This window comes from Aspergillus uvarum (genome assembly GCF_003184745.1).
Source record: "Aspergillus uvarum CBS 121591 unplaced genomic scaffold BO82scaffold_56, whole genome shotgun sequence".
NCBI lineage: Eukaryota > Fungi > Ascomycota > Eurotiomycetes > Eurotiales > Aspergillaceae > Aspergillus > Aspergillus uvarum.
In genome coordinates this window covers 193439-215740 of record NW_020291353.1, presented here as the reverse complement: position 1 = coordinate 215740, position 22302 = coordinate 193439, and the positions used below count along the sequence as shown (strand labels likewise).

Genomic DNA, 22302 nt, shown 5'->3' with positions numbered 1-22302 from the left:
CCAAATTAGCATTGTACTACAACAATGATTTTCTGATCATGTTCCCCCGATGTTGGATTCTTCATGCTTCATTCCCTTAGCTACTGCATTGGGGCAGAACGCCGTCTCAGAGGTTGCTTGTCAGGTGCTCGTGTATTAGGATATGGCTGGGTGGATGTGGGGTTTGCATTTTATGCAGCTCATGTATGCAACTGAGCCAATGCCAGTTCAACTGTACATGCATCAGGATGTGGAAATGGTGGATGAGGATTATAAGAAGTAAGGTAGTTTTCCCTACATCTCGAATTTACATCTCTAATCTATATTGCTAGTATGGAGATGTGAGCTTGTCCGTTCAGGGTCTTCGAAGCTGAGAGTGCAGTGGATGTAGCTGATATAGCTTGGTTCTGTGAGTACAATACAGATGAAGGTCGAGGCAATGGTATGCCTCAAGGGCTGGTGATGCTGTTACGTAGGGTGCTTTTGGGTGTTGGGTGCACCGCGTGAGGAAGTCGTTACTGAGAAGCTGCTTGCATTAATCTAGAGTATACCGTTTCTTACTTCGAACCAAGTGTGCAAAACATGCATATGTATGAGTCTCCAGCTCCAGCTTACCTCTTTTTAAACGCAACTATATCTGTACCCAACAAGACACCCCAGGTCCGTCTTTTGGATCAAAGCAAGGTAGAGTCCACCCGTCTACATATGTGTACATTGACACCTGCAAACATTACCTGCCTCCCCCAAGTTTCTAGCCTGCAGCTTCCAGCTTCCCGATTATCTTCAATGATAGTGACCAGAACTTTTCTAACCCAACAGTGTAAAAGCAGAGAACCCACACCCACCAACACCTACAGTGTACAGTGTACGGTTACTGTGCATGAATATACACACATACACATACATACATAAATATATATATATTTATATACATATATATATATGCATGTATATATGCAGTGCAGTGCATGCATGCAACTACAGTACAGTAACAGTAACAGTAAGCAAGCATCTATCTTGCATCCGCATCCTCTTTCTCGACCTCAGAATCGAGGTTCGATGATTGACTGTCCTTTTTTAGGGGGGTGCTACGGTGGATATGGGCTTTCCCCATTCCCCCTTGCTTCTTCCACCATGCATCCTGTGTGCATGAAAGGATTTTTCGCTTGGGGAGTGCTTTTGCATGCTTGGGGGAGAAGTTGGGTTGGGAAAGGGGGGGTGGGGGGTGTACTGTACTGTACAAGGACTTTTCATGGGTGTATGCTGCTGGATCGGGTTCTTTTCTTTTCTTGCTTTTCTGTTGTTGGTTGTTGCTTTTGAATTGGTCCCTGAGGCTGCGTGAGCTTGCGGTGTTGGATGATTCGGAATGTCTGTGTCTGCTGTGTTTTGATGGAGAAGTTGGTCTTCTGCTTTTGTTCTTCGCGAGGGTTTCCAAGAACCAAACGGTGCGGCTGTCTTTGTTTGCTGCTGATCTGACCATGCGTGGGAAAGAACTTGAGTATAAGCTGGGTAGGCTCAGGTTCGAGCTCACAGGAGGTACTGGAGGATACAAGGCTGCAGCTGGTTGGCGATTGGAGGTGCTTACCTACGTGTGCATCGGTTGTATCCAGTGTCCTGAAGGTTAGTATGTAGGTTATGTGAGTACCCAGATCTCATTCGTATTCTGTACTACCGCCTCTACCACCACCACTATTACTGCTAAGTGTTAGGCTCTCAGGGATGCATGTAGATGAGATCCAGCCCGCCAGGGGGTTTATCTGTTTTGTAAGCATGCAGCGGATGGATTTGCGAAGGGGATCGGCTCTGCTCTGCTCTGCTCTTAGTATTCATGCATGTAGCCCTGAGGTTGTGTAACTTGTTCTTTTTTACTCTCTCTCTCTCTCTCTCTCTCTCTCTCTCTCTCTCTCTCTCTCTGTCTCTCTCTCTCTCTGTCTGTCTCTTGCTCTGTGCGTGCGTGCGTGTGTGTCTTCACTTGGGTACTGGTAAAGTGCATAAGGCGTTGGATGAGCCTACTGTAGTCCGTGTCTCTGTCACCGGCAGTGAGTTTTGTTGTGAGATTCTCTTGGTGTAGTCTTGTTGTCCATTGTCGGTATAGATTCTGTAGTGTTGAGCGTAAAGATCTCGCATGTCGGGTCGTATACACAGGCCTAGATCTACAGTACATACATTTCGCTATTTTCGTCGTCTGGCGGTTCTACGTCTCTCCATGAGGGTTGGATAAAGAAACACAGAAGTCAGATTCACAGTTCCCCCACAAATTGCGCAGGGAAAAAGAGAGGAAGGAATTTTCAAAAATAGTCTCATCAATCCGATCAGAAGATTGGCAATAACTACAAAACTTATGTATGCTCCGCCAATCCGACTAGGCCACATCGTCGCCCAATGCTTAGTTCTCTTCTTACAGACACGAAGATGCTGTACTGCGCAAATCAAGGCAAGACATTTGGGTGTTCACCAGTCATGCTGGGCTGGTCACGGTCACTGTGAGCGAGAGGGGCGAGGAGTAATTTGTACGACCCGATGATCTGGCTGCCTCTTCCCTTACCTTTTCATCTCGTTGTTTTACTGCGTCTCGTTCGCATCAGAACTGAAGAAGAAGGCGATAAGAAACATATTTCCGACTTTTGCTTGTTGCTTTTGGTTTTATTGCATTGTGTTGTTTTTTCCTCGTTTTTTGTTTATCGTACAGGAGCAGCTCATTTCGCAAAACCTAAAGCTTGGACCCCATGTTCACGTGGATGGCCTTGACCTGCGAGTAAGCCTCCAGGCCGGACTCGCCCAGCTCGCGACCGATACCGCTCTGCTTGACACCCCCAAACGGCACGCGGAAATCACTGTCGTTGCTGCTGTTGATCCAGACCATGCCGGCCTCGATCTCCGAGGCGACGCGGTGGGCGCGCTCGATGTCCTTAGTGAAGAGGGCAGCGCCCAGCCCGTAGGTACTGTCGTTGGCGCGGGTGACCGCCTCGTCCTCGGTCGTGAAGCTGGAGATGACGACGAAGGGGCCGAAGACCTCCTCGCGGTAGATGCGCATGTGGTCCTTGACGTCGGTGAAGATGGTCGGGGCGATGAAGAAGCCCTTGTTGCCGGCGACGTTCTTGTGGGGCTCGCCGCCCGCCACGAGCGTCGCGCCCTCAGACTTGCCGGCTTCGATGTACGACAGGATCCGCTCGTACTGGGCCTGGCTGACCTGCGGGCCCTGGAAGGTGTCGTCCGCGAAGGGGTCGCCGACCTTGCTGGTCGTGGCCACCTCCTGCTTGAACAGGGAGACGAACTGGTCGTAGACCGACTCGTGGACCAGGATGCGCGACGTAGCGGTACACACTTGGCCCTGGTTGTACATGATCCCGGTGTGCGCCCACTTGGCCGCCTGCTCGATGTCGGCGTCGCCGAACACGACCAGCGGCGACTTGCCGCCGGTCTCGAGGGTGATGTTCTTCAGCGTGCCGGCGGCAAGCTTCATGATCTCGCGGCCGGTGATAGTCGAGCCCGTGAAGGCGACCTTGTCGACGTCCGGGTGCGTGACCAGCGGGCTACCGGCGACGCGGCCGTAGCCGTTGAGGATGTTGACCACACCGGGCGGGAAGCCCGCTTCCTTGATGAGCTTGGCCAGGTAGAGAATGCTGAGCGGGGTCTGTTCCGCCGCCTTCATCACCACGGTGTTACCGCAGGCGAGGGCCGGGCCCAACTTCCACGCGGCCATGGCCAGCGGGAAGTTCCAAGGGATGATCTGGCCGACCACGCCGATGGGCTGACGGAGGGTATAGGCGAACTTGGCCGGAGTGGTGCTGATGGTCTGGCCATGGATCTTGTCCGCCCAGCCGGCATAGTACCGGAGACAGCTAAGGACCTCACCGAGATCGTCGTTTAAGGAGACGGAGTACGGCTTGCCTGGAAACGGTCAATATCACCACCCAGAGACTTTGCATGCTGCTGCTGCCGCCGGAACAAGGCCACTTACCGTTGTCCCATGTCTCAATAGTGGCAAGTGTCTCCCGGTGCTGCTCGATCAGATCCGCCAGCTTCAGCAACAAGTGGCCGCGCTCCGTCGCAGGCAGCAGCTTCCACGACGGATCCTTGAGAGCCTTCCGGGCCGCCTTGACGGCGACATCCACGTCCTCCGCATCAGCAGCGTAGACGGAGACAATCTCCTTCTCATCGCTAGACGTTCGATCAGCACAAGCTTCCGCCGTCGCATGGGTTATTGCGGATAACCTACGAAGGGTTGATGGAGGCGAGCTTCTCGCCCGACTTGGAGGGGACGAATTCGTTGTTGATGAACAGACCGATGGGCTGGTCATACTGACGCCCATTGGGCGCAGTCAATTGCACACTCACGTTACTGCTGGTCATGTTGGATGGGGTACTGTGGAGGGAGTGGCAGGGTACGAGGGGAGATAGAGTGCGGCAAGGAGTGGAGAGAGGAGAGCGGAGAGGTGCAGCTGGAGAGAAGAGAGGGAGCTGACGACAACCAAGGCGGGGGAGTCGAGAGGCGATGCAGAGGGGAGAGAGGAGGGGCAGACGTGGCATTGACCGTGGAGGGGAGGGGAAGAAGAGAAGGGGTAGAGGACAATCGAGGATGGGGGTGGGTTAGAGGGGAGGTTGACTTTATAATAACCTTGGAGGAGCTGGAGCTTTAGTGAGTGAGTGAGTGGCTTATCGAAGCTAACCTTGAAGCAGTCCCCGCAATTGCACCGCTGGGTTCCTGAGGCTTCAGGCTCGCCATCCCCGCTGGAGGCGATAACAGCCGCATCCCAACGAATCAGCGTTGTCGTGCTCGAGCCAAGTCGCCCCTCTTCGGATAGACTTGCTCTTCCCGGCCCAGCTATATACATAGTATTTATTAACTTACAATATAACTATTACTATCAAGTACTCAGTCAATATCACTTGAATGGAATTGTGGTCTGCTTTGATCACACTCACAATCGGGTCTGGCAAAGTCCCCAAGACAAGAAGCAACCCCCTCAGAGTCTTGACTCGACTCGTACATGCTCAGTTTGCATTGGGAATATCCAATCAGCGTCAGTGTTGGGGTATGCATCGCTGTCCAGTGTCTCCCATCTACTCCAACCGCGGATGCGGCGGAGACGCCAATAAAACCGAGACTGCAACCCCAGCAGCCATCCATGATATGATTGACAAAATGCTGCCTCGCTTCACAACCACAATAGCAAGGGATCACTTCTTACAGTTTACAAATCATGGGATCCACAAATGAAAAATGTCTTGTAGAAACGCCCATTGATTGTACATAAATCCGGCTTTACCGACGTGATGTTACCCATGACCCGAAAGTTCATCCCCCAACCTGCTCTGAAAGGACATACAATAAGTTTACCAGTTTATTCGCTTGGTTGCGGCGCTTCCTCGGGCTTTTCAGTAGAGTCGCCCTTAGGAGACTCAGTCGACTCAGTCGACTCAGTCGCTTCAGTCGCTTCAGTCGCTTCCTTGGCGTCGTTTGCTTCGGCCGCCTCAGGCGTCTCGGTCGTCTCGGCTTCCTTATCTTCGACTTCCTCTTCTTCAGCAAGCCCCAAGATGAACTCCCATTCCTCGGGTCTCACAGACGACACACTCAGCCGGGACTGCTTCAGCATCTCAAGGTTCGCCAGCGGCTTTCCAGGAGCCATGTGTTCCTTAAGCTGACTCAGGGCCACGAGGTTCTTGAATTTGCGTCGAAACTCCACCCGGACCGCTTCCCACTTGGGTTTCTCGCGCTTCGACTTGGCGTCGTAGTAGGGGTGGGCAGGATCAAAGGCCGATTCTGAAGTTACATCACCGTCAGCCAACCATCTGGCACCTGGGGTAGGTCTTCTCACCATCGACAAAATGTTCTTCCACAATCTCCATGACGCCGGCAACTCCGGGTACTCTGCAGTTGGAGTGATAGAAGAAGGCCTGGTCACCCTTCTTCATGGCCCGCATGTGTCTCTGCGCTGTTCAGAGAGTCAGTTGCTGATACCTGTGCCAAAGCTCTCGCTCACTACTCACCAGACGGGTTCCGTACACCTGTTGAAGTGTTAGCATTGAGACAGCAGGATTGGCCAACAGCAAGGCAGACCTACCATCCCAGGCCTCTGGCTCCGTGCGTTCGCGGAGATCATCGATAGAAAACTTGACATCAACACCCTTCTCCATACGGCTCTCCGGCTCTGCCTTCATCAACCAGTACGAGGGTCCCGAAGTAGCCTTGACTGGGGTAGGCAACTCGGCCGACGCAGTAGACTTGGCTGAGGCAGCGGACTTGACTTCTGGCGATTCTGTTTTAGATTGTTTGGGGGTCGATTTGCTGGTACCGTTCCGCGAAGGCGTCAATGTCGGCTTCGAGTTCGGCGACGACTTCCTAGGCCTACCCCGGCCGAAAGTGCCATCCGATTTGGGTGTCTTGGGCTTGGAGGGAGTGGAGACTGTTGCAAAGTTAGTCGACGGCTCAGTGTGGACGGACCAACGTTGTGTTTGCCCGCAACTCGTCTTTAAGCTGGGCAGTGACCCGTAGAAGCAGGAGTTTTGTGCAGAAGGCACTGACCAGAGTTGGGGTCTTTACGAGGCCGACCGCGACCTCTTTTGGGGCCATCCGGGCGCTTGGGAGTCGAACCCTCGGGATACTTCCTGGGGCGACCTCTCTTTCGTTTCTCGCTGTCGTTTGGCGTATCTGGCGCAACCTGCCCGTAAAAATATAATGTTAGTTTGGATTGATGATGGGAATTGGTTTGGAGAAGCAGAAGAGCATTTCCAGTGGCGGGCGACGCGCACGAATAAGAGGCACGGGCCGCCCCTCATCGCGATCCTGCTCGCGTTGGAGCTCGAATCGTGTGGTGGGAAGGGATAGATGGATGGTGAGCGTACTCTCTTGGCAGCTGGGGCACTCTCTTCGGCGAGGGACGCGCTCTCCGACTTCCGCTTCCGCTGGGGAGGCATGGTGTGCTGTCCAGAGAACAGAGAGGAAATGCGGGCGAAAAAAGCCAGGACAGTTGATTGACGGAGGAGAAGGAGAGACCTATGAAAGATAAGAAAGGAAGAGAACTGAACCACCAGTGTCAAACAATCCACAAAAGCCAGAGGGAGAAACAAAGACGGGGAAGTGTGGAGGTGAATTGGGGGAGGATGAGGAGCTGAGCTATAGGACGGAGGCAGAGGCGATCGCCGTAACACGGAAACTCAGACGCGTCTAAACACACCTTCGGACGGGCGAATTCACCGCCCGCTCCTTATCCCGAACTCTCGGGGATCATCACGTGCACTCCTATCTATACCCTCCAGTTTGGCCGAATTGTTGCAGTGTCTGGCGTGGATACATTACTCGGACCACGTTCCAAGCGCTACGATCGTCTCTCATGACAGGCAGTGGCCCAAATGCTCCTGATGGTATTCTGGAGGTTCAAGGTTGATGGTTGATCTTATACTGCACGTAATATACAAGCGACCACGACTAGTATAAGCAGCACGACATATACTTTGAGCACATGCCAAGTGCCTGCATTGTATGCAGCTGGATGCAGCCGACTCTAATGCACCAGACATGCACACTATGACTCTTCCCTCTTGGGTATAATCCAAGCAACAGAGATATGGATATGTGCAGTAGACAAAATGGCATAAACAAGAACTCACCCACCACGAATCATAGCGTTGCATTTGCTACCGCGCCATCAATGAGATTCAGTACATGGAGACTCAGTCTCGGGACTCCGTTTTTTTTTTTTTTTTTTTTTACCTCAAGACTATCGCAGACCACAAGGTCCACCGAGAATGCATGGCAGAGACATCAAGATATAGGTTGAGGCTGAGCAGAGGAGGTAGCTATAGAACACTTATAGAAGGGATGCACCTCATCGAAGCGGGAACACCTGATTTGGGCTGCCGTGTTGGCATCGGATCCCCGCCGGAGAACTTGATCAACTACCAATCCCTGATAAGAGATGGTCTGGACATCGATGGGGTCATTGGAGCTAAGACTTAGCAAGATTAAGCGTGATAAGCTCATCCCAGGCTAGAACTTATACTAATCATGGGCTCCATGGCTTTCATATTGTCAGCATGACTGCGCATGATTGCACTTGACAGTGCTACCAGAGGTCAATCTCAAGAGAGTGAGTGCGGCCATGGGCTCTACCTCCGCCACGGATCTATGCGGCGACAGTCTGTTCGGTCCAGTCATTCGACCAGGTTGTCGCGGAGGCTTTGACTTCACCGCTCTATTCGAGGCAGCCATCTTGACTATCGCCCCGGCTGCTTGCTTTCTCCTTTTGTCACCATTCAGGCTTTTCCAGCTTTACCAACGATCTCCTAAAGTTCTTTCCTCTAGTCTACGTCTCCCAATCTTAGTATGTGAGATTCCCAGATGCTTGTTTGAGCAGGTTGAGGACTAACCAAGCATTGAACGCAGTCTCTCGCTGCTATCTTAGCAGCCATACAAATTTCCCTCCTCGTACTTGTCGCAACCGAGCATGCTCCCCAGAAGCATACGTCCCTCGCGGGTGCCGTTCTCGAACTTGTAGCGGCACTTGTTCTCGTGGCTATTGTTGATCTGGAGCATGTTCGTTCCATCCGGCCGTCGTTCCTTGTCACTGCCTACCTGTTAACAACTCTGCTATTCGATATTGCCCGTGTACGCACCTCTTGCTTATCATCCGATAGCCAGCCATACTCCGCCTGTCTTTCTACATCCCTCGCCATCAAGCTAGTCTTACTGATACTTGAGAATATTGGAAAACGGAAATGGCTTGTACCAAGCGAGAAAGCCAAGTCTGGGGAGAGCGTGAGTGGTCCGTTCAGTCGAGGCTTATTCACATGGTTAAACAGCCTCTTGCGAAATGGCTACTCAATCATACTCACGAGCGATGCGCTGCCCACCATTCACGAAAAACTCCAGTCTCGTGATCTGTCCACCCGGTTCGCTGATTCCTGGGCAAGCTGCAACCAGAGTCGTAAAAATGCTTTGTTCCTGGCTGTCATTAGATGCCTGCGATGGGAGATCGCGGGGATTGCTTTCCCCCGTCTCTGTGTAGTAGGTTTCAGTATTGCACAGCCATTCCTGGTGGGAAAGATCGTGACCGTTCTGGAGCGAACCGACTCGCTCGCCCGGGACATGGCCTACGGTCTAATTGGGGCTACCGCGATTGTCTTCGTTGGGGTTGCTGTGAGTCTCTCAAATATGGCTGGGCGTTCGGCGTATCTTGTGAAGCGAATGGCTTATTAACTCATCTCACTAGGTGTTCACCGCGAGCTATCAGCATCTAGGGTACCGTGCTACAACTATGCTTCGAGGTGGCCTCATGGCTTTAACTTATGAACATATGATGAATCTTCCCTTGGGCACCACAGACGAATCCAGTGCCATGTCCCTTATGGGCACCGACATTGAGATGCTTGCCGAATACTTCCTGTCTACAGTATGCGAGACATGGGCCAATGTCCTACAGCTGGGCCTGGCCACTTGGCTCCTGCAGACCCAAGTGGGTGCTGTCTGTATCGCTCCTTTCGTGGTAGTAATGAGTAAGCCTTCCCAGATAAATTGTGCGCGTTTCGTGCAAAACATGGCTGATCATTCGCAATAGTCTTCACGGCAGCGTCGTTCGGCATGGGCAATGCCGTCACTGCCAGGCAAAAGACGTGGCTGCAGGCTACAGAGAAGCGCGTGAACTTTACCTCCGCTATTCTTGGTTCTATCAGGAACGCGAAGTTTCTTGGTTTGTCCGAGATTATGGGAACAATGATTGATGCTTTGCGTGAGGAAGAACTCACTATCTCGAAGAGATTCCGCCGGATTCAGACAATCCGTGTATGCATGGGTATGTATGTCCTCAGACTGCTATAACTAGGACTGACACAAAACGATCCAGTCAACCTTCCGTCGATCGTTGGCCAACTTGCAACATTTGCAGCTTACGGTATAGTAGCTGCAGTAAATGGCTCCGGGGGGTTCCATGTCTCGCAAGCCATCACATCACTTTCATTGGTCAACTTACTGGTCAATCCGCTCCAGCAACTTCTGTTGGCGATCCCAGATACATTTGCATCAATCGGATGTTTACATAGGATACAGGACTTTCTCAGGCAACCGAGTCGCATTGGTGAGTGTTCTTGACGTTTTTCATTCAATTCCCAGGTTGCATCCCAAGCTAATGTGCTTTTTACAGAGAAGAGGAAATTAGCTCCGCTGCTAGCAAGCCCAGCAACACCATCCTCAAGTCTATCCGGTATTGAGCTCTCTGCTCTCTCTTCCCCCACCACTGTCCCGCTTTTAAAGCAAGCCGCCATGCATATCTCCCTGGAAAACGTCCGTTTTGGATGGAAGTCTTCGTCAATGGACAAATCTGGTGTTACCATGACCCTCGAGCAATCTGATAGAGGAAACCTCGTCACGATTGTCGGTCCCGTCGGTAGTGGTAAGTCCACTTTTTTGAAAGGTCTTGCCGGTGAGACGCCTGTACTGGATGGAAAGCTCGTTATCAATCATCCGGACATAGCGTTCTGCGAGCAAATGCCATGGCTTGCCAATGCATCAATTCGGGATAACATTGTGGGCGACAGCGGATCATCCTCATTTGACGAAAGATGGTATCACACGATCTTGAAAGCATGTGCGCTCAACCTTGATATTGGGAGAATGCCAGCGGAAGACCGGACGCTTGTAGGCAGCAAGGGGGCGAAACTGAGCGGAGGGCAAAGGCAAAGAATAGTTCGTTACTAAACTGCCTGACAAGGACTTGAATACAAGCCCATTATTAACATCAACAGGCCATCGCACGCGCTCTCTATTCTCGCAAACGCATCGCTTGTTTTGATGACGTCTTCAGTGGTCTTGACAATGTGACTTCCCAGCAGGTGTTCACTAATGTCTTTGGCCCGAATGGTCTGCTACGTCAGCTGGGTTGTACCATTTTCCTGACCACCCACAACAGTAAGAATCTTCGTCAAATGACGGCCTTACATGTTCAACTGCGGAGTCGTTGCTAATTTGAACATAGCTCAGCACCTACCGCAGTCCGACTTCATCATTGTTCTGGGCAATGATGGTGAAGTTCTTGAGCATGGCACATATTCCCAGCTTCAAAGTCACATGGGAGGTTACATTAACAAGCTTCATTTGAGCACAGGGCGACTAGGTAACCCAGAAGCGACCAATACTGTTCAGCCACAGTCTGAGCTCACGACGATCACTGCAGACGCTGGAACCGTCTCAGATCCTTCTGATAGCGACCGGCGGACAACCGACACTTCTGTGTACAAGTTTTACTTCTCTAGTCTGGGTTGGCTGAGAGTAGCCACCTTTGTGTTTTTGTTGACTGTCAAGTCAGCCATTGGCGGATTTCTCTGTGAGTCATCCCCTCCCTTACTTACAATATTCTATTTATCATGACACGCTCACGTCTGAGTAGACATTTGGGTGGAACGTTGGTCGAGCAGCAACGACAGTGCCTCAGGATCGCGTTCAGGATACTGGCTGGGAATATATGCGGCATTGGCCGCAGTCGAAGCAAGCTCGCTTGCGCTTGCTATATTGTATGTTCAATCCTCATTCGTCTCTAGTACTTGCGCTGACAGTAGATGCAACTCTTCAGCTGGACATGGGTCATCATTGTCCCGGCTGCCTCGAAACACCTTCATTCTACTGTGCTCCGCGCTTGCATGAGGTGAGCTTTTATCTCATAGATGGGGAAAGGCCACGGTGACTGAGAACTAACAATCTCAAGTGCTCCCTTGTCTTATTTATCAAATGTCGAAACTGGAGCTCTTGTAACTCGCTTCAGCCAAGACATGCGTCTAGTAGACATGATTCTGCCCCGTGGGTTCATCTCGTTAGGGTTCCGTAAGTAAACAGCTCATGAACAAGATGGAGTCACTTTCATATTGACGTCTTTGAACTCAGAGCTCTTCAGTGCCGTCGCTCAAGGCGCCATTACCATCGCTTCCTTGCCTTATATCGCTGCAGCTCTGCCATTTCTCATCGCGCTGCTGGGCCTACTTCAACGATTTTATCTGCGCACATCTCGCCAACTAAGGTTGTTAGAGTGAGTTCCATCTGTTCTACCTTCCTTCTCCTTGCTGAAGCTTTGGCTTCCTGGATGCCTCGATTCTGTCGTACTGATTCACTCTAGAATCGAGCTCAAGAGCCCCTTATACACCCACTTCCTCGAGTCTCTCTCTGGAGTGACCACCATCCGCGCCTTCTCATGGACGCCCGTGGCCGTGTCTAGGATGCTTGCTATGCTTGATACGGCCCAGAAACCTTATTATCTTCTCCTGTGCATACAACGCTGGCTCTCACTGGTGCTGAATCTTATCGTTGCTGCCCTAACAGTCATTATGGTCGGTACAGCTGTCGGCGTTCGTCATCACGTCAACCCAGGTTTGCTGGGTATTGCTCTCGTCTTGATGGTCGAGCTAGGTCAAGTCCTTTCGGAGGTGATCCAGAACTGGACGCTGCTCGAAACATCGCTGGGTGCGATTGCTCGGATCAAGTCGTTTTCCGAAGACACCCCCACTGAAGAAGACCCAACTCTTGAGACTCATGAACCACTTGCGGATTGGCCCAGTTGTGGTCAAATTGAGTTTGTTGATACGAGCATTGCGTATGACACCTCCGAGTCAGCGACCGCTGTGCTGAGCGACATTCGCCTTCACTTCCGTGGTGGGGAGAGGATCGGGCTATGTGGTAGAACTGGAAGGTGAGTTGCAGTGTTTCCGAGCATCATCTCGGGTTTCATTTCGACGTTAGCTGACCGCGAATCACTACATACCAGCGGCAAAAGCAGTCTCGCACTTTCTCTACTTCGCCTTAACGAGGTTGTGTCTGGGCAGATTCTGATTGACGGACAAGACATCTCACTTATCTCCCGATCTTCGATTCGCCAGCGCATCAGCAGTCTCAGTCAAGAGCCCTTCCTATTTCCAGGGACTATCCGGCAGAATGCGGACCCGTCGAACGCTGCTACGGACGCGGACATTGTTGATGCTTTGCGCTCCGTTGGAGTGTGGGATGCACTGGCGGCGCATCACAAGGGCTGCAACAGTGACGAAGAGGTTTTCGGAGCCAAACTAGACGAGAGCATCCTGTCAGAAGGCCAGAAGCAGCTGTTCTGTCTGGCACGGGCTCTGTTAAAGAAGAGCAAGATTCTGATTCTCGACGAGCCGACGAGCAGGTATAGTCTTTGTTCATCTCTGTCATTCTGCTTTTTCGCACGCTGACCCACATATTGTATGCAGCCTGGACAAGGAGACAGATGCTCGAGTGCAGAAGCTCATCCGCGAGTTGTTTCGAGACTGCACGGTGATCATGGTCGCTCATCGGATCCAGACTCTACTCGACTTTGACCAGGTCGTGGTTTTGGACAGCGGACGGGTGGTCGAAGTGGGACATCCACGCGGACTAGCCCGCAGACCTGATGGGGCTTTCGCTAAACTGTTGGCTTTTGAGGTCTGAAGTCGAGTGCTTAGAGAGTTGAGGACATTATCAGAGCAGGTGACTAGGCAGGTAGATGAGCGTTCTCAGATTATACAGGTTATCGAGGGGTTTCTGAGGACTTCCGCGTGCAATTCCATCTTAAGATAGGTGTCAACTGCTACATACTATATCAAGTAAAGAGTGCCGGTGCCCAGCCAGTGTCCAGACTCCACGGTTAGCCATCCGTCCCATGGTTCTTGCTGATAAGCCCCTCCTTGCCTGAACGGGACTAGCGCCACAGTCCGCCATCAGCTCCCCCCAGAATGAGCTCATTCCCCACCAATGACTGTGTTCTGCCCCAGAAGCGGTGGCAGATTGCGTGATCGAGGGGGGTTTCCCTCCAGTTCCAACATGGAGGGGCAGGCAGTTCTCAGCCCTCCAGCATTGAGGGGAAACCAGAGAGTGTGTCCGAATTCGGGGATGTTGTCCACGGCACCCGCAACTATTTAGCCTCTCTTTCATCCTTCTTTCCCCCCCTGCTCCCCTCGTACCTCAACTCACTCACTCCCTCCCTCCTTCTCACCACTTCTACCCGCATCCTCCCTAAATCTCTACCATACCATTCACAATGGCTCAGGATCGTGCTCCTCCGTAAGTTGACCCGCTGCTCACCTTGACCGTGTTTGTATAGATCAAGCCAATTTTGACCGGCTCTTCTCAAATAGTCTCCGTCTCGGCTCTGAGGCCCCTAACTTCGAGGCTGATTCCTCCAACGGCCCCATCACCTTCCACGACTTCATCGGCGACAGCTGGACTGTTCTCTTCTCCCACCCCGTGAGTGATTGGAGTTCCGAACTATATTGTTAGGGCACCGGTGACTAACCCATGCGCCATTGGAACAGGATGACTTCACTCCCATCTGTACCACCGAGCTTGGTGCTTTCGCTAAGCTCGAGCCCGAGTTCACTGCTCGCGGTGTCAAGTTGATCGGTCTGAGTGCCAACGGTACCGAGTCCCACCACGCCTGGATCAAGGACATCGACGAGGTCACCGGCTCCAACCTCAAGTTCCCCATTATCTCCGACCCCGAGCGCAAGGTTGCCTACCTGTACGACATGGTCGACTACCAGGACACCACCAATGTTGACTCCAAGGGTGTGTATTTGGTTCTTCCGAGCTTCGTTTTGGCTGCCCGTCCGCTAACAGAACCCCAGGCATGGCTCTCACCATCCGCTCCGTTTTCATCATCGACCCCAAGAAGAAGATCCGTCTCATCATGACCTACCCCGCCTCCACCGGCCGTAACACTGCTGAGGTCCTCCGTGTCATCGATGCCCTCCAGACCACCGACAAGCACGGCGTCACCTGCCCCATCAACTGGACTCCTGGCGATGACGTTGTCATCCCTCCCCCCGTCTCCACCGAGGAGGCCCAGAAGAAGTTCGGCGACATCCGCATTGTCAAGCCGTGAGTACCCTTTGGCCCCCAGCCTGACAATTCTTGGCTTTACTAACTCGTGGCGAAAGTTACCTTCGTTTCACCAACCTGAAGCAGTAAATCAAAAATGTCGAGTTCAGCCGAAGATTGGAAGGATGTTTGCAGTGGTGCAGTTCGATTACAGGACTGGTGCTGAGAAAAGGGAGACAGATTTGATACGAAAGTTATGAAAAAATATGAGATAATATTTTATACCCTATGGTTCCAGATGGGGTAGCGAGGAGTAGTTCAAGGCCGGCTGCAGGAAGTTGATCTTTATGCATGCAGGAACCCAGCCTGGCCAGTAGTATCTGCTGGAGTCTGTGGTGTTTCTGCAGGCTGTACAGTAGGTTCCTGGGACGAGCTGCCAGTCCCCGCACACAGTCGGAAGGGAGGATTGGAGCCATGGTTGGCCGTCTGGGTCCATCCGGGTGGCGATAACAACATCAGGTCGTTGCTATGTCGTCCTGCATAGTTCACTTCACCTCATATGGGAGGCAGAGGGGCTTGTTTCTGAGGTCAGAAACAGCTGACGGTAAGCCACATGTTGCCATTGTCTAGAACTTCTCTGTATGTGAAATGGGGGCCAGTGGTTCGTATGGATGAGGATTGTTTGAGTAACCACTGCACCGGCAGCCCACCGCTGAGCTGAGCCGCATTGGAGGACAGGTGGCTGCGTGGTAGTGGACTGGTGGTGACTAGATGTTGGGGGTGTGGGTGTGGGAATCCGAGGACCCATTCATGCGAACTGTGTAGATGACATTTGTGATGATTATGATGATGATGATGATGATACTCATAGTAAAAAGGCAATTGACTTTCCATGTGTCGGTCTTGTACAATACGTGCCTGGACCGTAGTTTGTTGGACAGACCGCCTTCCTTTCTGGAATCAATCCTTCTCCTCCTTTTCCTTTTCCTTCTCCTTTCCCTTTTTCCCCACCCGCCTTTTTTTATTCATAGGGTCGCTTCTCGCAATCTTAATCCTTCTATCTCTTCCCCCATCAATTCGAACAATAAATTTGTGCTGAGGTCGTGGTGATCCTCGCAGCATTTGTCACACCCTCACAAGCATTGTCTATCTCATTGATAAGGAAACAACTGGACTATCTGGTTCCGTTCTCCTCCGCAGCGGGGACAGTAGTCACCGATACCGATCGAGTTCGACTTTCCGCCCGCCTGTCCCCTCCCCCCCCCCTGATCATCCCTCCTCCGGTCGCACTGCCCCCAGTCCCATTTAGACGTCGAAGATCACCCGACCGCTTTCCCACCAACGTTGCTGTCAAAATTTCTTTCTAGGTCTGTGCTGCTGTGGCACGCAAGGGTGGCGTCTAACCCTCTTTTACGACTGTGATGATCCTCGATCGCCTCGACCCTTTCCCTTCCTCTCGTTAAACGCCATATCCCCGGAAAAGCAACCCTTGTCCCTGGGTACTACAAGCGGGCGGCACTTTCTCCTACGATACGCGCAAAGAGTTACGATAGCGACCAAGTTCTACCGAGCGGTCTCCTCGATTACAAGGCGCTCACTCATCTTTCCTGCGGGTTGAAGGTAAACAGACCTCGGAAATACCCTCCAAGATGATGTCCCGAAGCCAGTCGAGCCTGGGCTTCTTGGATACAGGCAGAGACGACCCATCTGCGACGGGGATCTCGCCTCGACTTCAGCAAACCCAACAGCAGCCGCAATCCTCCAACTCCGGTCCGATCAACCTGTCAGGCCTGGTATGCAATGTCCGTCGGACCACCGGCAGAGAGCCGCACCCTCTTGTGGGCGCAACGACAACCATTTTAGGCGATAAGCTATACGTGTTCGGAGGCCGGGTGCTCTCCAAGAGCCGTCCGCAGTTGACGTCGGACATATACGAGCTGGACTTGATCCGGCGTCACTGGACCAAGATCGAGGCGACCGGCGATATCCCCCGCCCGCGGTATTTTCACAGTGTCTGCGCCCTGGGGGACCATAAACTCGTCTGCTATGGCGGTATGTCGCCTGCTCTCAATGTGTCCAAGGACCCTGCTGCTGCGAGCGGGGGAGCGGGGGGTCAGGATGCTCAACCGGAAGTCGTGGTCATGTCAGACATCCACATCTTTGATGTGCCCACCCGGACCTGGACCCGCGTCCCGGCCATCGATTCCCCCCAGGGTCGCTATGCACACTGTGCGACGATTCTGCCCTCCAGCGCCCATTTCACTTCAGCCACCGCACCTCTTTCGGCTATACACCATAACCCGGCGTCTTCGAATCCGCACCAGGGCACGATCGGAGTGGATATTGATGGTTTTGGGGGTGCCGAGATGGTCGTGGTCGGAGGACAAGATAGTTCCAATCATTATATCGAGCAGATCAGTGTCTTCAACCTTCGGAGTTTGAAGTGGATGAGCACTAGCACGCTTGGCCGCAGCTGTGGTGCTTACCGCAGCGTGGTTGCTCCCTTGCTGGGCATGAGTGTCTCGGAGATTGGCTCTGCGGCTGAGGATCGAGATGCACAGGAGCCCATTGAGGACTCCCAGGTCGAGGGATGCCCTATGCTTATTTACTCTAATTACAACTTTCTGGATGTCAAGTTGGAGCTTCAAGTACGCTTGCCGGACGGTCGCTTGGTCGAGAAACCCATGCAAAGTCAGGCCTCGCCCCCGGGGTTGAGGTTCCCCAACGGAGGCGTCATCAATGGTCATTTCGTTGTCAGTGGTACCTATCTGACTTCCTCGAAGCAGGAATATGCTCTCTGGGCACTGGACTTGAAGACTCTCACTTGGGGTCGAATCGATGCTGGCGGATCGGTCTTCGGTCAGGGTAGTTGGAACCGCGGAGTCCTATGGTCGCGAAGAAATACGTTTGTTATTCTGGGCCACCGGAAACGCAGCTTGGTGGAAGATTATAACCACCGGCGTATCAACTTCTCACACGTGTGCATGGTAGAATTGGAGGCTTTCGGTCTCTACAACAATGCGTGCCGGACTGCGCCTACCTCGGGCTACGTTTCCTACAGTGCGCCGTCTGTACCGGCTTCTCTCCAGTCGAAGCTCACCAAATTGACCTCTGGAGGACGACCGTTCTCTGTAGCCTCAGACGAACTAGGCCGTCTCGCCCACTCGCTACCTGAAATGGCAGATATGGAGCTCCAAGCGGTGGGAGGGGAACGCATCCCCGTCAACTCGCGCATCCTGACACGCCGATGGGGTCCCTACTTTATTCAACTACTCCGCGAATCCTGCGATGGGGGAGTCTCTGACCCTGCTACTCTTCGTCCTGCGGTTGCCATGTATCCCAGCCGCAACTCAAGCATTACCATCACCCCCTCAATCGGTCAGAACAGCAACTATTCCAACGCCAGCACGCTTGTCAGTAACCGCTCCGTCACCTCTAAATCATTACTAGCGAACCTCGAGATACCCTCTGCGCATTCTCTGTCGCCAACCGCTCGTCCCCGTGTACTCTACCTACCTCACACTTACCTCACCCTCCAAGTCCTCGTCTACTATTTCTACACATCCTCCCTTCCCGCCGTGGGCTCCTCTCTCTGCACCCCACAGATTCTCTGCTCCCTCCTCCAACTTGCCCGCCCCTATCAGGTCGACGGCCTCCTTGAAGCCACCGTCGAACGCCTCCATCAAATGCTCGACGGCCGCAACGCCGCGGCCGTCTTCAACGCGGCCGCCATGGCCGCGGGAGGAGGCCGTGGGACCGGGTTCGCCAGCGGGCTTGGTGGCACCTTGGAAACCCTCAACGGCGCCCACGCGGCCGCCACCGCTGCCGCGCAAGACCCCTCTGCCTTGACCACCACGACCACCAACACCACCGCCACCACGCAACCCTCCTCAGCAGCCCAAAGCCACCTCACCTCCGACTCGTCCGACACGGAACACGGCACCACCGCGTCGGCCGCCCTCTCGACGGTCAGCAGCGCCAGCGGCGTCGGAGCCTCCTCCACCTCGCGCGGCATCCCTCTCCGCATCAACACCAACATCTTCAGCCGCCGCCAACGCCACAGCGACCGCGAGCGCGCACGTGAGCGGGAACGCGAGCGGGAACGCGAACGCGAACGGGAGGTGGAGCTCGAGCGCGAACGGGACCGCGAGGACTCGATGAGCAACGCCAGCACCGCCACCTCGGCCTCGGCCTCGACGAACACCAGCTTCGACCAGTCCGACTCAGAGTACGGCGGCGGCGAATCCGCCGGCCGCGCCCGCTCCTCGTCGCATCACCGCCGCAACACGGACGCTGAGCTCCGGCCCGAGCGCGAGATCTGGACCGGCGACCTCAGCAGCGTCATCGGCCTGCAGAAGCGGGGTCTTCGCGGGCTGATGGAGGGACGCCGGCTGCGGGAGCGCACGGCCAACCCCACGCCCAACGGCAGTAATGGGGTGAAACCGGGTAGTGCGGCGGTGAGCTTGAATGGGAACGGAGTGGAGTAGTAGTAGGCCTTCAGCATTGGGGTTTGCAGGAATTCCTTTTTTTTTTTTTTTTCATTGAAAGATCTTCATTCTAAGAGAGCGGGAGAGAGAAAGTGCGTGCGTTTTCCATATTCGAGTATATATTGTATCTAACTTCACTTGGACTGGATAATTTGGGGGCCGGAAGCAAAGTTGGTAGGTAGTAATGATGAACGATGCATGACATATCTCTTTTGGATTACTACTTGATTTCGTTTTGTTTGGTGGGTTGGGTGGGTGGATGGCTTGAGTCAGAGGGAAGGATTATTCCATACTCGGCCACGTGGGTTGGTTTGAGTGGCATGGATGCGTTGTGAAGATGTACAGTACCTAATGGGTATCTGTTGGGTAGGGATACCCAATTGCGCAGGTCATTGTTTCGGAAATGGCCTCTGGCCTCAGAAATCAACTGTGACTTGGACTGTAGGTACTGCAGCCTCCAGTGGTCACGGGTACGTACGGAAGATGTTGCAAGCGTGAACCACCCAGAGAATCCAACTATCATCCACGTATCACGTCTTCAATTCTACGCCGTAACATACAACTGCAAAACACAGAAAGGAAAGGGAAAATCTCGTTCTTGAAAAAAAAAGAAAAAAAAAAAAAAACATAAGATAAGACGTTCTTAACTTCAACCCCTCGGATGGACATTACTTCGTGCACTGGACAGCACCCACGCCTTCCAGAATAACCACTGGTCCTGGCGCACGCGGAGGCCCGTGTCGCCCAGATCCTCGGGGGTGTAGGTGCGCAACTGCTCCAGGGTGGCGCGGTCGAAGGAGCGCCGCGTGCTGCCGCGCGGCGCGAACGACAGGGAATCCACGTTCAGGACGGCGTCGCGCGAGGGGGAGTGGGGCGTGGGCTGCACGACGATGGCGAGGGTCGGCGGCGGCGTGTGGAAGCCACCAGCCGCACCGGTGCTGTTGCCGTTGGGTGCGGTGGGTGCATGATGGTTGTGGCTGTGGTGGCCGTGGGCGTAGGCGTCGAAGTGGTTCATGTAATCGATCTCCCGGAGATCGAGGCGCTCGAGGTGGTCCATCTCGTCGTGCAGCAGCACGAGGACGTCGCGCCAGCGTCCGCCTGGGCGGAGGTAGATGCCGGCGAGCCGGAGATCTCGCAACGGTCGCCGGTGGCGGCGGATGAGCGCCATCAGCTCGTCGGAGCCCAGGCGCCAGCCTTGGATGCTCAGCGTGCGGAGGCGCTTCCATTGCAGACGATGGAAGATGTGTTCGAGCGGCAGGTCGAGCGGCGCGTGGACCGGAAAGCCGAGGTGGATCGCGGTCAGGTTTTTGGCGGCCAGGAAAAAATCATAGAAGACGTTGGATAAGGTGTCCATACGCGTGGACAGATCCAGAGTGGAAGAAAAGGTGATGTCTAGGCTCGTCAGTCGAGCGCCCAATGCAGCAAGACTGGTTGATGGGGCTTGTAACAGCTTCGCAGTCGCCTCCGGGCTGATCTGTGGTCCCACGAATCTAACCGCATCACAATTCGACTCCAAGAGCGCGATGCTCAAATTGGTGACGGCTCTGGTACACGCTGGCTCCCAGTCTAGTCGAGTTGTTCCGCCCAATGAGTGTTCGTGAATCCAATCCAGCATTTGCTCGTCCGCCTCATCCTGCAATCGTAGCAACTTGACCTGCTGCAGGGATGTGAATGCTCCGATCGCGCGGCGCAAGAATAACAAATCGTGACTCGCCTCGACGATACGCTTCTGGTCGTGAAGTCGATGTCGATGGGTCGACGAGAGGGGAAAATTGTCTGTATCAACCGTCTCTAGAACATTGGGCCAACCTAGACGGTTATCAGCTTTTCCTGGTACTCAACGATGACGGGTCTTTAGAGACGGTACCGCTTCCTTGGTAGAAGGGTCGCACCATGTACGTGAAATTTCTAACATGGCAGGCTAGCTGCATGCTCAAAAGTTCTTCTAGCCTCCGGAATCCATCCGATGAGAACCGCAGCACAAAGCGAGGGAATTTCTGCGGTGTGCCGATGCGCATGAACCTTCGGCAGACGAGTCGGAACCGGTCCAACTCCGACTTCTCACCGTATACATGGGGGGATCGGGCATTCAGTGGAGTCGAGGAACCGTGCGAAGTCGTGGGGGAGGCTTCGAGGGAGAGATATTCGAAGCCCAGAAGAAACGAAAGGATGTCCTGAATGAGCTCGTCCGCCAAGTCGTCAAAATGCCGCGGTTGGTCCATGTTTGTCGCACAGCGAAGCAGCAGCGTGTTCGGCTGCCTGGGCCACTCGCACCAACATGGAATCCCAAGTCAAGTCTGGAGCGTAGGAGGCAAATTGAGGGGCAATGCGTTGTCGGATATTCAACGAGATTAAGGAGATGTAAAGGGGGCGACGATCGGTTTAAAAGAGCAAAAGAAGCGTCGCAGATAAAATAAGCAAAAAGAGAGAGAAAAGACGGATGACAGCAGCGAAATTTAATGTTTGGGAGAGAAAAAGAAATAAGGATGAAAAATCCCTGAAGAAGGAAAAACCAAGAGAGTGACGAAAAGGAAGGACGAAAGTGATACATCCCCTCTTCTACTTGGAGGCACACAGACACACACACTCTCTCTCCTTCTCTGTCATCTGCAAAAGATGATGGCGGGCCACAGCCAACGCGCGTGCAGCAGCAGGTTGAACGTGTCTGACCAGAAATCGACAGCGTTCCACCGCAAGCTCATTTCCTCGAGCACACCGGGTGGTCATTATCGCAGTCAAGGCCTGCAGAAGCCCCGGGCGGGATCAGACGACTCGATGATGGCCGACCGGGGGGGCGTATACCGGAGTCACATGATCGCAAGAGCATGCGGTTATCCAGCGCGAACCTGCAGGAAAGCTGGTCGAGGAGGAGAAGGATTGGCAGAGAAGGGACGACGGAAGGGAGTATACTGATGCGACAGCAAGAGTCAAATACGTGCAGACGCCCAGATGCAAGGGAACCCCGCTTGGAAGTAATTGCAGTTCATGGCGGCCAGTCGTTACAAGCCTTCATCGTCCCTGCGGCTTGACCACGTCGCGGAA

The 22302-nt window shown here is 53.4% G+C and overlaps 6 protein-coding genes across 6 annotated transcripts; 3 read left to right on the top strand and 3 right to left on the bottom strand.

The window, feature by feature from the left end:
* Positions 1–2689: 2689 nt before the first annotated feature.
* BO82DRAFT_405305 (aldehyde dehydrogenase family protein) lies at positions 2690–4332 on the bottom strand (the record flags this gene model as incomplete). Its single annotated transcript, XM_025639479.1, has 3 exons — positions 2690–3870; positions 3941–4140; positions 4199–4332. 3 exons carry the CDS (start codon positions 4330–4332, stop codon positions 2690–2692), a joined length of 1515 nt encoding a protein of 504 aa, XP_025488656.1.
* A 550-nt stretch (positions 4333–4882) lies between these two features.
* BO82DRAFT_357369 (EVE domain-containing protein) lies at positions 4883–7101 on the bottom strand. The gene is made up of 6 exons (XM_025636002.1): positions 6826–7101; positions 6506–6641; positions 6045–6386; positions 5971–5988; positions 5799–5915; positions 4883–5743 (listed from the first exon to the last, which is right to left on the bottom strand). The coding sequence occupies exons 1-6, from the start codon at positions 6895–6897 to the stop codon at positions 5325–5327; spliced, it is 1104 nt and encodes a 367-aa protein (XP_025488655.1). The 5' UTR covers positions 6898–7101; the 3' UTR covers positions 4883–5324.
* A 937-nt stretch (positions 7102–8038) lies between these two features.
* Positions 8039–13530, top strand: BO82DRAFT_317516 (multidrug resistance-associated protein). The gene is made up of 15 exons (XM_025632612.1): positions 8039–8303; positions 8366–9118; positions 9192–9474; positions 9537–9770; positions 9822–10052; positions 10119–10660; positions 10720–10882; positions 10950–11297; positions 11361–11484; positions 11544–11615; positions 11676–11791; positions 11852–11993; positions 12081–12650; positions 12726–13124; positions 13189–13530. The coding sequence occupies exons 1-15, from the start codon at positions 8082–8084 to the stop codon at positions 13403–13405; spliced, it is 4416 nt and encodes a 1471-aa protein (XP_025488654.1). The 5' UTR covers positions 8039–8081; the 3' UTR covers positions 13406–13530.
* Positions 13531–13627: 97 nt separating this feature from the next.
* On the top strand, positions 13628–15123 carry BO82DRAFT_157033 (peroxiredoxin). Its single transcript, XM_025630216.1, has 5 exons — positions 13628–14017; positions 14092–14200; positions 14269–14521; positions 14581–14833; positions 14893–15123. Exons 1-5 carry the CDS (start codon positions 13995–13997, stop codon positions 14921–14923), a joined length of 669 nt encoding a protein of 222 aa, XP_025488653.1. The 5' UTR covers positions 13628–13994; the 3' UTR covers positions 14924–15123.
* Positions 15124–16065: 942 nt separating this feature from the next.
* Positions 16066–19695, top strand: BO82DRAFT_357366 (putative regulatory protein Ral2). The gene has a single exon (XM_025636001.1). The coding sequence runs from the start codon at positions 16423–16425 to the stop codon at positions 19258–19260; it is 2838 nt and encodes a 945-aa protein (XP_025488652.1). The 5' UTR covers positions 16066–16422; the 3' UTR covers positions 19261–19695.
* On the bottom strand, positions 19585–21679 carry BO82DRAFT_156984 (F-box domain protein). Its single transcript, XM_025630215.1, has 2 exons — positions 21128–21679; positions 19585–21069 (listed from the first exon to the last, which is right to left on the bottom strand). Exons 1-2 carry the CDS (start codon positions 21480–21482, stop codon positions 19910–19912), a joined length of 1515 nt encoding a protein of 504 aa, XP_025488651.1. The 5' UTR covers positions 21483–21679; the 3' UTR covers positions 19585–19909.
* Between the last annotated feature and the right edge of the window lie 623 nt (positions 21680–22302).

Excerpts from the sequence above, each read along its gene's own strand:
- BO82DRAFT_357369 (XM_025636002.1), bottom strand. The coding sequence starts at position 6,897 with ATGCCTCCCCAGCGGAAGCGGAAGTCGGAGAGCGCGTCCCTCGCCGAA. Across the intron at positions 6,642-6,825 it reads GTGCCCCAGCTGCCAAGAGA|GTTGCGCCAGATACGCCAAA; the intron begins GTACGCTCACCA and ends TTTTACGGGCAG. Across the intron at positions 6,387-6,505 it reads TCGTAAAGACCCCAACTCTG|TCTCCACTCCCTCCAAGCCC; the intron begins GTCAGTGCCTTC and ends ACTTTGCAACAG.
- BO82DRAFT_317516 (XM_025632612.1), top strand. The coding sequence starts at position 8,082 with ATGGGCTCTACCTCCGCCACGGATCTATGCGGCGACAGTCTGTTCGGT. Across the intron at positions 8,304-8,365 it reads GTCTACGTCTCCCAATCTTA|TCTCTCGCTGCTATCTTAGC; the intron begins GTATGTGAGATT and ends CATTGAACGCAG. Across the intron at positions 11,792-11,851 it reads GTTCATCTCGTTAGGGTTCC|AGCTCTTCAGTGCCGTCGCT; the intron begins GTAAGTAAACAG and ends CTTTGAACTCAG.
- BO82DRAFT_157033 (XM_025630216.1), top strand. The coding sequence starts at position 13,995 with ATGGCTCAGGATCGTGCTCCTCC. Across the intron at positions 14,201-14,268 it reads CTGTTCTCTTCTCCCACCCC|GATGACTTCACTCCCATCTG; the intron begins GTGAGTGATTGG and ends CCATTGGAACAG. Across the intron at positions 14,522-14,580 it reads CACCAATGTTGACTCCAAGG|GCATGGCTCTCACCATCCGC; the intron begins GTGTGTATTTGG and ends ACAGAACCCCAG.
- BO82DRAFT_357366 (XM_025636001.1), top strand. The coding sequence starts at position 16,423 with ATGATGTCCCGAAGCCAGTCGAGCCTGGGCTTCTTGGATACAGGCAGA.
- BO82DRAFT_156984 (XM_025630215.1), bottom strand. The coding sequence starts at position 21,482 with ATGGACCAACCGCGGCATTTTGACGACTTGGCGGACGAGCTCATTCAG. Across the intron at positions 21,070-21,127 it reads ACCCTTCTACCAAGGAAGCG|GTTGGCCCAATGTTCTAGAG; the intron begins GTACCGTCTCTA and ends ATAACCGTCTAG.